This window comes from Diceros bicornis, chromosome 20 (assembly GCF_020826845.1).
Source record: "Diceros bicornis minor isolate mBicDic1 chromosome 20, mDicBic1.mat.cur, whole genome shotgun sequence".
Classification (NCBI taxonomy): Eukaryota; Metazoa; Chordata; class Mammalia; order Perissodactyla; family Rhinocerotidae; genus Diceros; species Diceros bicornis.
The window spans coordinates 4,593,988-4,607,683 of NC_080759.1; the positions used below are offsets into that span (position 1 = coordinate 4,593,988).

Sequence of the window (13,696 nt, forward strand, 5' to 3'; positions counted from 1 at the left end):
TTCTAGTCAAGAGAAAGGCAAAGCCCAGCTGGGAGAGCCACATGGAGAAGTTTGAATGCAAAGCAGGGTGGGGAGTCCAGAGGCCTAGCAGCAAGAAGTGGCAGTGAGGGTCTCTCTGCCAGCTCTGGCAGCTATCCCCTCCAAGGACGCTGTGGCTGGCGTTATGCATATCAGGTGCTGGGGGGGGGGGGGGGCGGGTCGCGGGGGGGGGGCCCTGCCTGTCTCCTCAGCTGCACACAGCTCCCCAGGCAGCAACCAGCCTTGCTTTCCTCCTTCCGGAACATTTGTGTCCCTCCACTTTTCATACACTGAAACCCTAACCTCCAATGTGATGGTATCAGAAGTGGGGCCCTTGGGAGGTGATTAGGTCATGAGGGTCCCATTAATGGGATTAGTGCCCTTATAAAAGAGACCCCAGAGAGCTCCTGGCCCCTTCTGCCATGTGAGGACACAGCAAAAGGGTGTCCGAGTAGACACCATCTGTGAACCAGAAGTGGGCCCCAGCAGACAGCAGATCTCCCCATGCCTCGATCTGGACTTCTAGCCTCCGGGGCTCTGAGAAGTAAATGTCGGTTGTGTGAGCCCCCCAGGCTGTGACAGTTTGTTACAGCAGCTGGAACACACTAAGACACTCCTCTTGTGCCTAAAGGTACTGTCTCAGTGGCAGGAACCTCAAGGCGCCAACAAACTCTGCCTCCCCTACGGGGAACTCTGCACTTGCATGACAATAGGTCTTTGAGACATTCAGCCAGACACAAACTAGCTGTGAGCATCTGAATATTCATTTCCACAAGCCTAAGAACTACCTAACAATATAACATTCCCTTCAAACCCACCGTTGTGACTGGACCTAGTAGCAAGGGGAGAGGCACGTTTCCCCATGCCCCCACAATCCACAGCCTGCTGGGGGCCGCTCCAGGCCTGGCCTCCGCAGTTGTGCACACACCTGCTTCTTTGCCTTCACCGGGAAACACTCCCAGCTCCGGAGGCCAGCTCTGGCCTGATTCAGACACCACCATCCCTTCCAAGACCCCGACCCTTGCATTATAGTGCACCCTCCCCCTTCATCTGCGGTCCTGATTAACGGGCCTGCCTGGGCTCTAGGACACTGGCCCTCGGTCCTCACAGACCCTCTTAGTCTTGCTAGGCTGCACATGCTGATCTCTGCTTTGGAAATATGGCCCTTGTGAGCTGGCAACAGAACAGGAGCCATCCTCTGGGCTGAGCACAAAGCAGGGAATCTGGCTTCAGCAGGCAGCCGAGGCTGAGGCTTTGTGAACAGCCACCCACCTAAAGGGTCCCACTCAATGTCTGACCTGCCTTTGCTTCTCAGGGCTCTGTTCTGCTAGGGGCACAAACCACGCCCGAGGGGCCTCCAGCTGTGAGCAGGATCCAGCCCGCTATTGCCATTTTCATTTTCAATCAAGCAAGCACTCCCTTTCCCATGGAGGGCAAAGCACCTTTAAGCTCTTCTGCTCGGTGCCTGCCCCCATCTCCGTCCAAGCAGGAGGAGTGTGCCCTCCCCCAGAACTAACTGGAAAGAGGACACTGCTCTGAAGAGGATCACAGGGGTGTACGGGAAGCGGATGTACTGCTTTCTGCTGGACTCCAAGAGTATAGACACTGCATCCAAAGCCCTCGTTTACAGGTGGGGAAACCGAGGCAGGGGCGCAGGGAGTGGAGCCGGAGACCTTGACATGAGGCCCCTCGCACAGTTTAGCTGTTGATCCTAAGCCACTAACTTGCCATCTGAGACTTGGTCGCTTTATGTCTCGAGGGATAACAAGGCCTTCCTGGTTGAGGAGTGGGCTGAGGCTGCCTAGCAACACTTTGCCGGAGACCCCTCAGCCCACAGTGGCTCCAACCAAGGACGTCCTTACTCGAGCTCGTTAAGTCAATTCAGGAACTTGGGAATCTTGTGTCCCTCCTTTCTGCTGAACAAACTTGTCACGGTCAACTTTCCACACGTTTCATAAGGCCCTGATATTTCCAGTAACAACCTGGGATAGGGTTTGTGTGAGGTTCGGAATCTGAGGGGTAGGAGCCGCTTTAACATACCTCTGTAACTGGGCAATCTCTTGACTGATGTCATCAAGTTCCTTCACACCAGTAAACTCCCCTGATGCAAGAGAACTTGAACTGTCCTAGAACCAAGTTCAGACACAGAATTACTAATGAGCAAGCTGACCTCACTGCACAGTAAGAACTAGTAGGTCTCAGAATGGGGGTAAAATCTTTTCTTTCCAGCCCCCAGCTTGGGAACTATCTGGGCGGCCCAGTCACACCCCCAGGGCCCCTGGTGAAGTCTGGGCCACCCAGGCGCTCCCTGCTCACATGGGCCACCAGCGCCACCTGGTGGCAAGCTGCAAGAAGCGACGCAAACACGACAGGGGTGCCGCCAGTGCTACTCACCGGGATGGGGGTGCCTCTCTCTGAGGGCGGGACCATGTCCGGTGAGAGGACTTGAGGAGGGTCGATGCCTTTACTGACCTTCTGCTGAATGAAATACATAGCTAACGCGAATTGGTCTTTGCTTAACTTCCCCGTTTGCCTCGTATCGGCCAGGGCCCTGAGAGAAACGTGGGGATGCTAATTACACATCACAGGCATTCAATTCAGCCTGCGCCACGTGTAGTACAAGTCACGGAACCCAGGCTTTTAAAAAATGGATGATGAAGACAATGACAATAAAAACAACAGGGCACAGCGGCAACTCCTTTTCTACTGAACATCCCACTCCTGGGAAGCAGTCCTGGCACCCCCACCAAGCATCCTGCCCAAAGGCTGGTCAAGGAGGGGCTGTCGGGGCAGGAGGAGGCTCCTGGCCCAGCTGGAGAACCGCCAAGCCCTACCCGGCAGGCCAAGTAGCCTGTCCCTTGGGAAGACCTCGCTGGCAGCAAGCAGAAACGCAACCGGCTCTTTACGGTGTGCACGCAGTGGACTGCGACGGTCCAGTACAGAATAGCCATTCCTACAGAAATGGAGGCTGGGGCTGAGTGTGCACGCTGGGACCCTGCCGCCCCCAGTTATCTGAACGGCGCAAGCCACTGGTTTTCCATGGGGCTGATAATAGCAGCATTTTGGGCTGTCATCATGAGGGGCCGGGACCTAGAAAGCGAGGCATGACTGTGCTACACTGTACAATCCCTCGATGCTCAAGTGTCCCTGCCCACGTGGCCTTCTGGCGTCCTGGCAGACAGGCAAGGGAGCATGCCTCACGCAGTAAGAATGAGGCCTCCACATCTGCGAAACACGCCTGCCCTTCGCTCACTCTGTCCACTCCACACGCACCCTCGCGTCCCGCTGCACACGGTCACTGCGGAAGCAGCGAGGCCACTTCCTAATGCAGAGCAGAAGAGGGCGGAGCGCTTCAGCAGACTCGGGCCCAACACTGTGGGGAACAGGGCCGAGGGGCAGGGAGATGTGCTGAGCATAGATGATAAAGGCCGGGTGAAGAACTGCCTCGTTCTTGTCATGGCTCGAGGGCAGGCTGTGACAACTTCACACTGTGACCATTTCTCCTCAGTCTGCCTTTGGGGGCCAGTCCTGCCATACGCTCAGCCCACAGCCGCTCTGGGCTGCTCCCCATCTCAGAAGGAGCGTGGGCGCTGAGGCCACATGCCGGGAGCCCTGTCTCTGTCCGTGTCCGTCCGTGGTGGCCACCACGCTGCTGAGCAAGGCGCCAGGCGCTCGTTGTCTCCCTGCGCTCCCCCTTGGCATGCTCTCTCCACCTCAGTCACGTCCCCTCCCCTGGCCACCGGCAGACCATCGAGACTTTTACTTCCCAAGAGGTTAACCTAGAGCTCGCTCGTTGGTCCTTTCCATCTGCTCCCTGCAGGCAATGCCTCTGATTACCTTCCTTCAATCCAAGCACGTTCGTGACTTCACTGTCTCATCTACGTGTCATTACACCACTTACAGGTTGAGGTGTATGTTATTAATTTCTTTCGCTGCATTGTCCCTTTACGTTATGATCGGGACAGTGTGTCGACACTTTTGAATTCCATGCACATCCATTTCAGCGTCATAAAGGTGCCACTGTGTTTTATCAGTTTCTAAAAAGGGGCACTGGATGTGAGGGGGCTGCTCCAGGCCTCCCCAGCCGTTCTGGTGACTGGCTCTGGGAGTCATGAGCTCCTTCAGAAGGAACGGCCCAATTTCTCTGGTGGCGGCCTCATCTCACAACGTGGAATTCTATGCATTATTGCTAAGGATGGTCATTTCCCCAAGTCACTCAGTAATGTGCTAAATGTCACAACTCCACTAGGAGGGATCCACCTCTTCAGAATTATGTGGAAATTCTCTCCTCATAACCCCAAGTGAAGCCCTCTAAGGCCACGGCTCTGGAGAGAAAGCTAGAAAGTGACTTCACCACTGGCCAGTTACAACAGGAGCCACCCCAGCGCTGTGAGGATTGCTCTGCCCAGCCCTGGAGGAAAGTAGGGGTGAGGCTGGCTCCTCCACTGGGCCCTGAGGTGCAGACCAGAATGTCGCCCCCAGCTCGCCCTCTCCCGGGAGCCAAGTCGCTGACCTGCGCAGGGTAGGGCCCCTAGAGGAGGCAGCCACAGCCCTGACAGCCTGGAGCAGCCCTGCTGGAGCCTTCAGGGCCCTTTCTGCACACTCCCTCAGATGGGGCAGGGCCGAGCGCCTGCACCCCAACTGGCTATGGGGAAGGCTGGTTCTCCCACTAGAACCAGTATAACCACCAGCAAGAACTGGTCCCGGCCATTCAAGTATATCGCCGGAGAGCTCTCTAGAGGGACGAAACAGGCGACCCTTTGTAGGAGGAGAGTGAACTGACATGCACAGAACACAGGGTATGGGCCTTTCCACTCGTGCCTCTCTCAGCGCCCCCTTAGCCTGGTGAGAATAAAGTAATAGGCAGACACGGAGGCCTGTACAGGGCCGGGGACACACCCTGACTGACAGGTCCCTGACCACCACCCCCTCCAGTCCATCACACAGGACAAGTCTCACTTCCACAGGGCTCCTCTGAGCCACCCACAGCCCTTACTTCCACACAGCGAGGGCCCAAATACTGCGGAGCAGATGTCCATCCATCTGTCCTTACCATATGTGTGCTAGAAGGTTCTGGGTGAGGCCCGAGTGCATGAAGATCTCCTTCACCTCCTGGCCACTCACATAGCCGTCCAGGTCCAGGTCGGTTTTCAGGAATATCTCGTCAAATCGCATCTTGTCTGCTACCGGCACCACCCAGTTCACTATTGGCTGAAAGAGTTTTTTAAAAGTTACTCCTCAAGCTTTTCGTCACTTACAAATACACACTATTAAAGTGCTTTCAGGCACATTTTAGCAGAAAACCCTCCTCACAACTCCATGAGCTGAAAGGGCAGACGGGATCCCCACTCTGTAAGTGGGGAAACTGAGGCTGAGAGAGGTTACTGCCAAGTCAGTCAATCTCGCATAGCGGCCAGTCTGTGCCTCCCTCCACCCCATCACAGCACCCCAATCTCCTTGTGCTAGGAGGGAGATAAAGACCCAGCAGGTCCGTCCACCAAAACCCTTCCATCCCCACCACCTGGGGCATGAAGGGAAGCCAGTGATCTCCTTCCAGGAGGGGCTTCAAGTGGACCGGACAAGACCCTCCTGACCGCCCATTTTGGAAGGACTGTGTCCTGAGAACCAGCCCGGCTCCCATGCCAGCCAGCCTGCCTTCCTGGTCTTTCGTCTTCTGCCTGCAAACACTTCTCTGCAGCTGCCAGCAGTGTTCTCGATGCCCACAGTTCCAGGATTCTGATTCTGTACTCCACCTTTCTTTGTCCTGGCCCCACTCTGTGACACAGCAGCCCCACTGTGAGGTCTCTGCGCACACACGACACTGACAGGCAGTGAATGAGACTGATGTGAAAACGGCATCTGCAGGATGGGCAGGCGCTCAGGGCCCCCTCATGCTGATGGGGAGCCCAGGCCTCTGATGAGCACGCCCACCACTCATGAGGGGCCCACCACCCACAAAAGTGCTGCTCTGGCAGACTGAGCTGAGATCCCAGCACAGTGCGACTCCGGCACCTGCTGCTCATGTGACCTCACACCACTTGCTCAAGTTGACTTCAGAAAGGCAGATGCCCTCAGGGGTCCACCCACCAGGACCTGCACACCTCCTAATTCAGAGGCATCGAGGCCCCTCGGGCACTTGGGGGCAGGCCCCTTTGACTGCTAATTCTGGATGCGTCACCTCTGACCTTTGGCACTTTCACTGAACCAAGTTCCACGGCATCTCTGCTCCTTATTCTAGAGACATTTTTCCTCATTTGCTTCTTCTGAACAGGTCTCCCTCATTATCCAAGTCCAGCAGGATCCTGAGGGGAGCACCAGGAAGCCAGAGAGTGAGTCTGGGAAGCAGGGACACCACATTACCCAGATCTTGCCAGGTCCAGGGTTTCAGATAGGGAGTAGAATGATTTAGTACAGCAAGGAATTTATCACAAAATTTACCAAAATCTATGGACCAAATTCAAACAGCAGGGGCTCAGGCAGCAAGAGTTCAGATAGTGAGAGAGACCTGTGTTTTACTTGTTGTGTTATGGGAACTTTGTAGGGAGACATAGAGACGCCCATAAATGAATCTAATGAAGAAGAGGCTGGCTGTCTTTACATCAAGTGACCAGAGCAGGGGCTGGCCCCATGGCTTAGCGGTTAAGTGCGCGTGCTCCACTGCTGGTGGCCTGGGTTCGGATCCTGGGCGCGCACCAACACACCGCTTCTCCAGCCATGCTGAGGCCACGTCCCACATACAGCAACTAGAAGGATGCGTAGCTATGACATACAACTATCTACTGGGGCTTTGGGGGGAAAAAAAAAACATAAAAATTAAAAAAAAAAAAAGTGACCAGAGCAAACTGAGCCTCAGATGCCAAGAATCCCACGGAAGTGGCAGCAGTGGGTCAGGCAGGCTAGGCTGACAGGGAGACGGGTTTTTGCATCCCACTGGTCCAAAAAAATCACAACTCTGGGACAAGAGTCCTAACATTCACTGCATGAACAGAATGAACTTGCTGCCTGATTTCTGAGGTCTCAGGCTATGCTGGCAGCAAGACCCCATCACCTACGTGGCTACAAATCCAATACAGGACAGCCTTCTCCTCAAAGCTGGGTCTCCCGGAAAGGGCTGGCTTTAAGGGCAGCTCAGCAACCATAGACCCCGAGTGAATGGGAACAGACCGAGGATGGTAAGGGGCTCCACCCCACAGCTGGCCGGGAGGGCAGGACCAGGGGCCCCAGGCAGGGCATCACTGGCCTGGAGATGACGAAAGTGGGGGAGGGGAAAGCATGGTGACTGTGGGTCTCGGAAATGCCTGTTCTCAGGTCTGTGATCCCACCAGCTGCCCCTACTCCTGGGGAAGGGGATGCACCCTCCACTCCCTCCCTCCGCACTTCTGACTCCCACAGCAACCAGGGTAAAGTTGGTCTAGTCAGGAGTGCTCCAGGATCTGGGGAGAGCCAGCAGATTACCAGAGAGGGGTTATCAGGCTAGTCAACCTTCAGCCGTCAGCAACTTCAGCCCCACATGCTTCCTCGTCGGTAAAGCAGACCACCACTAACCTGACCTGTGGTACTTAATAAGAACCCTTGGCAAGAAGTTTGCAGATTCAAGGTGCTGGGTTGCCTTGGACAACAACAGCTCGTGCAGGTCTAAGTGACGAGCCTCGGCCCACTCTCTGACCCCACCCCACTATCCCCTGGCTCACCCTTGCCCCCACCTTAGAACACATCGAGTGCTCCCACTTGAGAGTCTTGGCACAGACTAGTCCTCTGATGCCTTCTTGTCATTCAGGTCTCAGCTCAGAAGGCCTTCTAGCGGGCACTGTCTGCAGACGCACGGCCCCTCCTCACCCCAGCTCTTCCAGGCCAAGCCCTGCTCCTGTTCCGCTTTCCCGTGGCTATCTGACCTTCCTTGGTTTATCGATGTGCTTATCATCTGTCTCCCCAGAGCAGGCAGGGGCCTGTCTCAGGTCACTGCAGCACCCCCAGGAGGGACTGGGCATGGCTGGTGAGCTGGTGAAGATGCCCGGGCTGGGCCATCTGGACGCTGGGCTTCTTTACACACAGCCACGTAAAACTCACCAACCAGAGGTTAACTCCCGTCAGCCATGCCTCTCCACCTGGCAGGGGCAGTGACGGGAGCTGCCTATGCACCTGTGACCAAGCTGCCTCGACACTCTCTGAGCTCTTTTTCACTCTAGGGTCTGATGCCGTGTTCTACGAGCTCCTTAAAAATGAGCCCCCCAAGTCGAATGCTTAACTTTACAAATACATCAATGAGCAAGAGAAATCATCATCTGATCATGCCTTTCTCATTTTCATCATTCATATTCTGACGGTGAGTGGTGGTGCTGGCTGGCCTTCTTCTTGTCACAATTCATTGCTTTGCCTTTGAAACCACACATGAGGCAGATGGCGAAGCATGATTCCAGTTGTAACTCACGTTCATGTTCTTGCATGTTTCTAACAATCTCAGAGGTGCCCTTTTATAAAGAACCCACTGTGATGCTGCATTTGCCAGACAAGAAACGTCTTTTTCGATATATAAGATGCTGCCACGTGGAGAGTTGGAGCCCCCATGAGTCTTCCTGACATGAGATGGATGCCTCCCTCACTCACTTGATCTTTCAACACATATTTAATGAGCATCAAAGTACCAGAGATTGTTCTAGACTCTGAGATTATAACCAACAACTAACTCTGCTCTCATGAAGCTGACAGGAGGGGTGGGGGGTGGGGCAGCGAGAGACGATACATAATTAACCATGTAACAGGCCAGGCATGGGAAATCTAGAAGAATACAGGGCAGAGGGAGAACGGCTGGGTAGGCAGGGCCCGCGGTGTGCTGGGTGTTGAGTACAGTCATACCAGGCTCCCCTGATGAGGTGCCCTGCAAGCAGAGGCCTCATAAAATTAGGTGCTACGGTGCCATCTAGGGATGCGCCCTCCCAGCAGAGGGACTGTCTGAGGCAGGAGAGGCAGAGAAATGAGGAGAGAGCCCAGAGGCAGGAAGGTGCTGGGTGTGTTTGAGGAGGGGTGGTATTTACAGGCAAGTGAATGAGAAAGTTAATTCTGAATCCCTGTTGCTACAGAATGAAAATTTGTGTCCCCCCAAATTCATACGATGAAATCCTAACCCCCAACGTGACAGTATTAGGAGGTGGGACCTTTGGGAGATAATTAGGTCATGAAGGCAGAGACCTCATAAATGAGATTAGTGCCCTTATAAAAGGGACCCCAGAGAGCTTCCTTGCCCCTTCCACCCTGTGAGGACAGAGTGAGCACATGCCATCTGTGAACCAGGAGGAGAGCTCTCCCCAGACACCAAACCTGCTGGTGCCTTGATCTTAGACTTCCAGCCTCCAGAACTGTGAGAAATAAATGTCTGTTGTTTATAAGCCACCCAGTCTATGGTATTCTGTTATAGCAGCTCGAACAGACTAAGATACTTGCTATAAAATTTTTAATTTAATCACAAACTTTACCTTTTTTGGGTCACAAATTACTTTCTCCCAAGAAACATGCTGCTGGGACTCTACACGTGGAAACAGCTGCTCTGAGAGGTGGCCACACACAGATGGGCCTGTACCTGTGTTTGCTTGACACCGTGCTTGGGGGACAAGCTTCCCGTGCTGTTCAGGCTGCTGACACTGCCGTGGGACGGCGTGGAGCGGAGGCTGTCTTTCGGCGGAGGGCTGGCGGGCAGGACGGGCACGGCACCCGGGAACACTGTCTTCTTTCTCTTGGAGGGGGGGATGAGGGACGGGGGCAAGGTAGAGGGCACGGGCTCCTTCTCAAGAGCTCGGTACACCAAATGCATCGCCTGTGGGTGAAAAGAGAATCACATTCAGGCGGCAAGGCCCCGGCGGAGGGCAGGCAGAGGGCAGCCTTTTCAGGGCTCGCACTGATGTGACAAACACTGCTCTTTTTGAGGTTGCTTCCAAGTGGCTTTTCTGATGAGCCACGCTTCCAATGCATAATTTTCCCAGATATTTATTTACTCACACGAGACTGAAAGGAGTACAAAAGGAATTCTACTATGCCAGACTCCACACATGTGCCCTCCCCACACAGGAGGGCCACTAGCTCCAGGGCTGACGACTTAGAAAGCACTGGAACTTGGAAGTCTAAAGACACCACCAGAGCTGCAGGTACTTCAGGATATTCCGGAGACACAGAAAACTATGAGAACGGGCGTGCCTCTCCTAGGACGGGCAGCACTCCTCTCCAAAGCAGGCAGGGAAGAGAAACCTTGTCTAAAACAAGGATTTAAAAGTCTGTTTTAGGGCCGGCCCCGTGGCTTAGTGGTTAAGTGCGCGCGCTCCGCTCCTGGCGGCCCAGGTTCAGATCCCGGGCGCGCACCAACGCACCGCTTCTCCGGCCATGCTGAGGCTGCGTCCCACATACAGCAACTAGAAGGATGTGCAGCTATGACATACAGCTATCTACTGGGGCTTTGGGGGGGGAAATAAATAAATAAAATCTTTAAAAAATAAAATAAAAAAATAAAAGCCTGTTTTAAAATGTAACAAAAGCAAACCAAAATTACAAACCTTTCCACTTCAAAATATTCCTTAAATTGCTGTTTGCAGAGAGAACAGATGGTTAACATAGGTAAAATTTACGGGCTCTTAAAAACTCTACAAAATATTAGACACAGCTAGTGATGAAAAGAAACAGAAAATGACACAATTCTAAGAGCCATTTATAGAAGAATACAAATCTTGGCTGAAATGATGAGAAATGATAAAAACAAAACAAAAACAGAAACTTGGGGCTCGTAAGGCTGTGAGAAGGGAGGTATATTCCTGGGTTCACCCTAGGCCAATCACCCCATTCCTGGGGACCACCCCAGAGCAGTGCAATGACACAGACACCTTAAGTCAAGTGCGGTCAAAAGAAATGTAACAAATAAATAATGAGGTATTGTGGAGAGGGGGAGTTAGTGTTTAACTGGGATAGAGTTTCAGTTTTGCAAGATGAACAAGTCCTGGAGGTAGATGGTGTAGACGGCTGCACAACAATGTGATTGTACTTAATGCCACTGAACTGTCCACTTAACAGTGATGGTGGTAAATTGTATGCCATGTATATTTTACCATAATAAAAACATAAATAATATACAACCAGTAAAAACAACAGGATGATCAAGAAGCATGGAAAATGCTCAAAGTAAAAAGGCAGAACAGAGTTGACGTGTGTGGGGAAAAAATACATACAACTGGGCGGCCCTGTGGCTTAGCGGTTAAGTGCGTGCGCTCTGCTACTGGCAGCCCGGGTTCTGCGCACTGACGCACCGCTTCTCCGGCCATGCTGAGGCTGCATTCCACATACAGCAACTAGAAGGATGTGCAACTATGACATACAATTTACTGGGGCTTTGGGGGGGAAAAAATGGAGGAGGATTGGCAATAGATGTTAGCTCAGAGCCGGTCTTCCTCAGCAAAAAGAGAAGGATTAGCAGGGATGTTAGCTCAGGGCTGATCTTCCTCACACACACACAAAAATATATATATATATACACAACTGAGTACTGTTGGGTATAAAGGAGTATGAGGAAAATTGTAAGAGAAATTTATAATTTCCTTGGAAAATGGTTTAAATTTAACTTAGAAGTTTAAAACCTCAAAGGCTTTACACACATATTATAGTAAGATAAGAAGCTTCAATTCATGTGTATCTTGTGAAGTCACATTTTAAAGATGTTAAAATTCTTAGAACAGAAGATGTATCTTAGGGATACTGTTGTATTTCATCATTTTTCTATTACTTAGAATTCCCAAATAATTCACAGACTTTTTTTTGTTTTGGTTTGGTTGAACTTAATTACTATTTATTAAGGTGTTGTCTTTAACTACAAGGGACTACTTTATTCTACTTGGAGATTTAATGGAATGAGGTGGTGAAGAAATCCCATAAATGGGAGAGAAAAGTCAAAGATGTGAGTGAGGTGGAGGGAGGCAAGGAGGAACAGAATGACATGGGCCCCAGGTGAGGAGGGCAGGCACCAGGGGCGCGGGGGAGGGGGGCCCAGCCCACCGGGAGGTTGAAGAGGCAGGTGGAAAGCTGCAGGGGTATGGAGGGAGGGCAGCTGCATGGGCAGGTGGCCCATTGAACACACAGACCCATAGCTGGCAGTAAAGGCAAAGCAGGTGGGAGTGCCAGGGCTCTGGCACAGACAGCAGCAGATGTGCAAGCAGAGGCCAGTGTGCTGCAGCACCTAGTGGGCACATCCACACCTACACCTACTTCCCAGCTCTGTCTGCTGAGAGGGCCTGGATGTAGTAGCACCCCAGAGGCACTGAGCACCCCAGCACCCAGATCCTGGCTTCTAACACCATTCTCCACTACAAGGAACTGGGGCTCCCTGAACAAATGGCTGACGATGAGGCTGGGGCAGGAAAGGGACAGGGGGAGGCAGGAGCAGCTTTTTGTGCCAAAAGGAAGCAAGTGCTCAGAGAACAATGCGATGTGACAAAGGACAAAGGAGCCAGCTGGGAGGAGCTCCCACTGGGCAAAATAAATCCCACCAGTAAAGCATTAGAAACCGTGGAAGGGAGGACGCATTTATGAGTTTACTCTGAATGAACAAATTCCTGACTGTAAAAGGCCACCTAGAAAATGTGTGAGGAATGCCAGAATTAGAAGACTGCCAGCTAGCAACGACCATAATCCTAACTGATTCAGGTGAAACTCCTGGGCAGGTCCGAGAACTAGCAGGTGAGTCAGGGGGGTAACAGGGTGTTTAGTCTCCAAGTGTCTCCCATAAGACTGACGAAGCACAAGGGAAGAGAGTAACTCAGCAGGGAGAAACTCGAAGCCTCCACCCTGACCACGATCAAGGTGGACACTGTGGTAATGACACAGAGTAAGATACCACAAGTCCTCTTGATGTTTTGTGCCCCAAGAAAAGGGCCCGTCACCTTGGTGAAGACCTGCCCCATGAAAGCACACGGCCTGGGTCATCATGACGAAAGAGCAGACAACCCAGCACCAAGGGCCCTGCGCGCTTCAGGATGCCCATGTGGCCATGAGACACGAAGACAGATGGAGGAGCTGCTCCAGATCAGAGGACACGAAAGAGACAGGCTATGGAACATAACACATGAGGCTGGAACTTCTTTTGCTACAAAGGATGTTTTGGGGACAACTGGCAAAATCTGAATATCCCTAGATTAGATAATAGACAATGTAATAATAGATAGAGTAACGTGTAAGATACAAGATCTGACATATCATAATAGATACTAGAATAAATTAGGTGATGTCAATGTTCATTTCCCTGATTTTGAAACAGACAGTGGTAACGTAAGAGAATTCCCTGGTTTGGGGAAATATACACTCAAGTATTACGGGATGAAGAGGGATGGTGTCTGCAACTTACTCTGAAATGGTTCAAAGGAAAAATTCCTGTGTGTGTATACATACACACATGTGGAGGGAGAGGGAGGGAGGGAGGGAAGGAGGAGAAAGATGAGGCAAACTAGTAAAATAACAACTCTGGGGAATCTGAGCAAAAGGTATTCAAAAGAACTCTCTATACTATTGCAACTTTTTTTAAAATCCAAGCTATATCAAAATAAACACTTGAAAAATTAAAGAAAAGAAGAAAAAAAATGAATCCAGAAACTCCCACATGAGCTGCACATTTCCTTCCTCAGCAGAGTGGGAAAAGAGACTCCCGGCAGGAACC

General features: G+C 52.1%; 1 protein-coding gene across 11 annotated transcripts in view; it reads right to left on the reverse strand.

Annotated features, from left to right (window-relative positions):
- Positions 1–13,696, reverse strand: part of EPS15L1 (epidermal growth factor receptor pathway substrate 15 like 1) — a 96,032-nt gene that overhangs the window by 52,581 nt on the left and 29,755 nt on the right. For all 11 annotated transcript variants that reach the window (XR_009223124.1, XM_058563613.1, XM_058563611.1 and 8 more), the window contains exons 9-12: positions 9,593–9,826; positions 5,072–5,229; positions 2,413–2,569; positions 2,059–2,144 (exon numbers count right to left, since the gene is read on the reverse strand). Coding sequence is in view for 10 of the 11 variants with exons in the window: in XM_058563613.1 (XP_058419596.1) it covers positions 2,059–2,144; positions 2,413–2,569; positions 5,072–5,229; positions 9,593–9,826 (635 nt within the window). In the remaining variant the exon portion in view is untranslated. The remainder of the gene's footprint in view (positions 1–2,058; positions 2,145–2,412; positions 2,570–5,071; positions 5,230–9,592; positions 9,827–13,696) is intronic.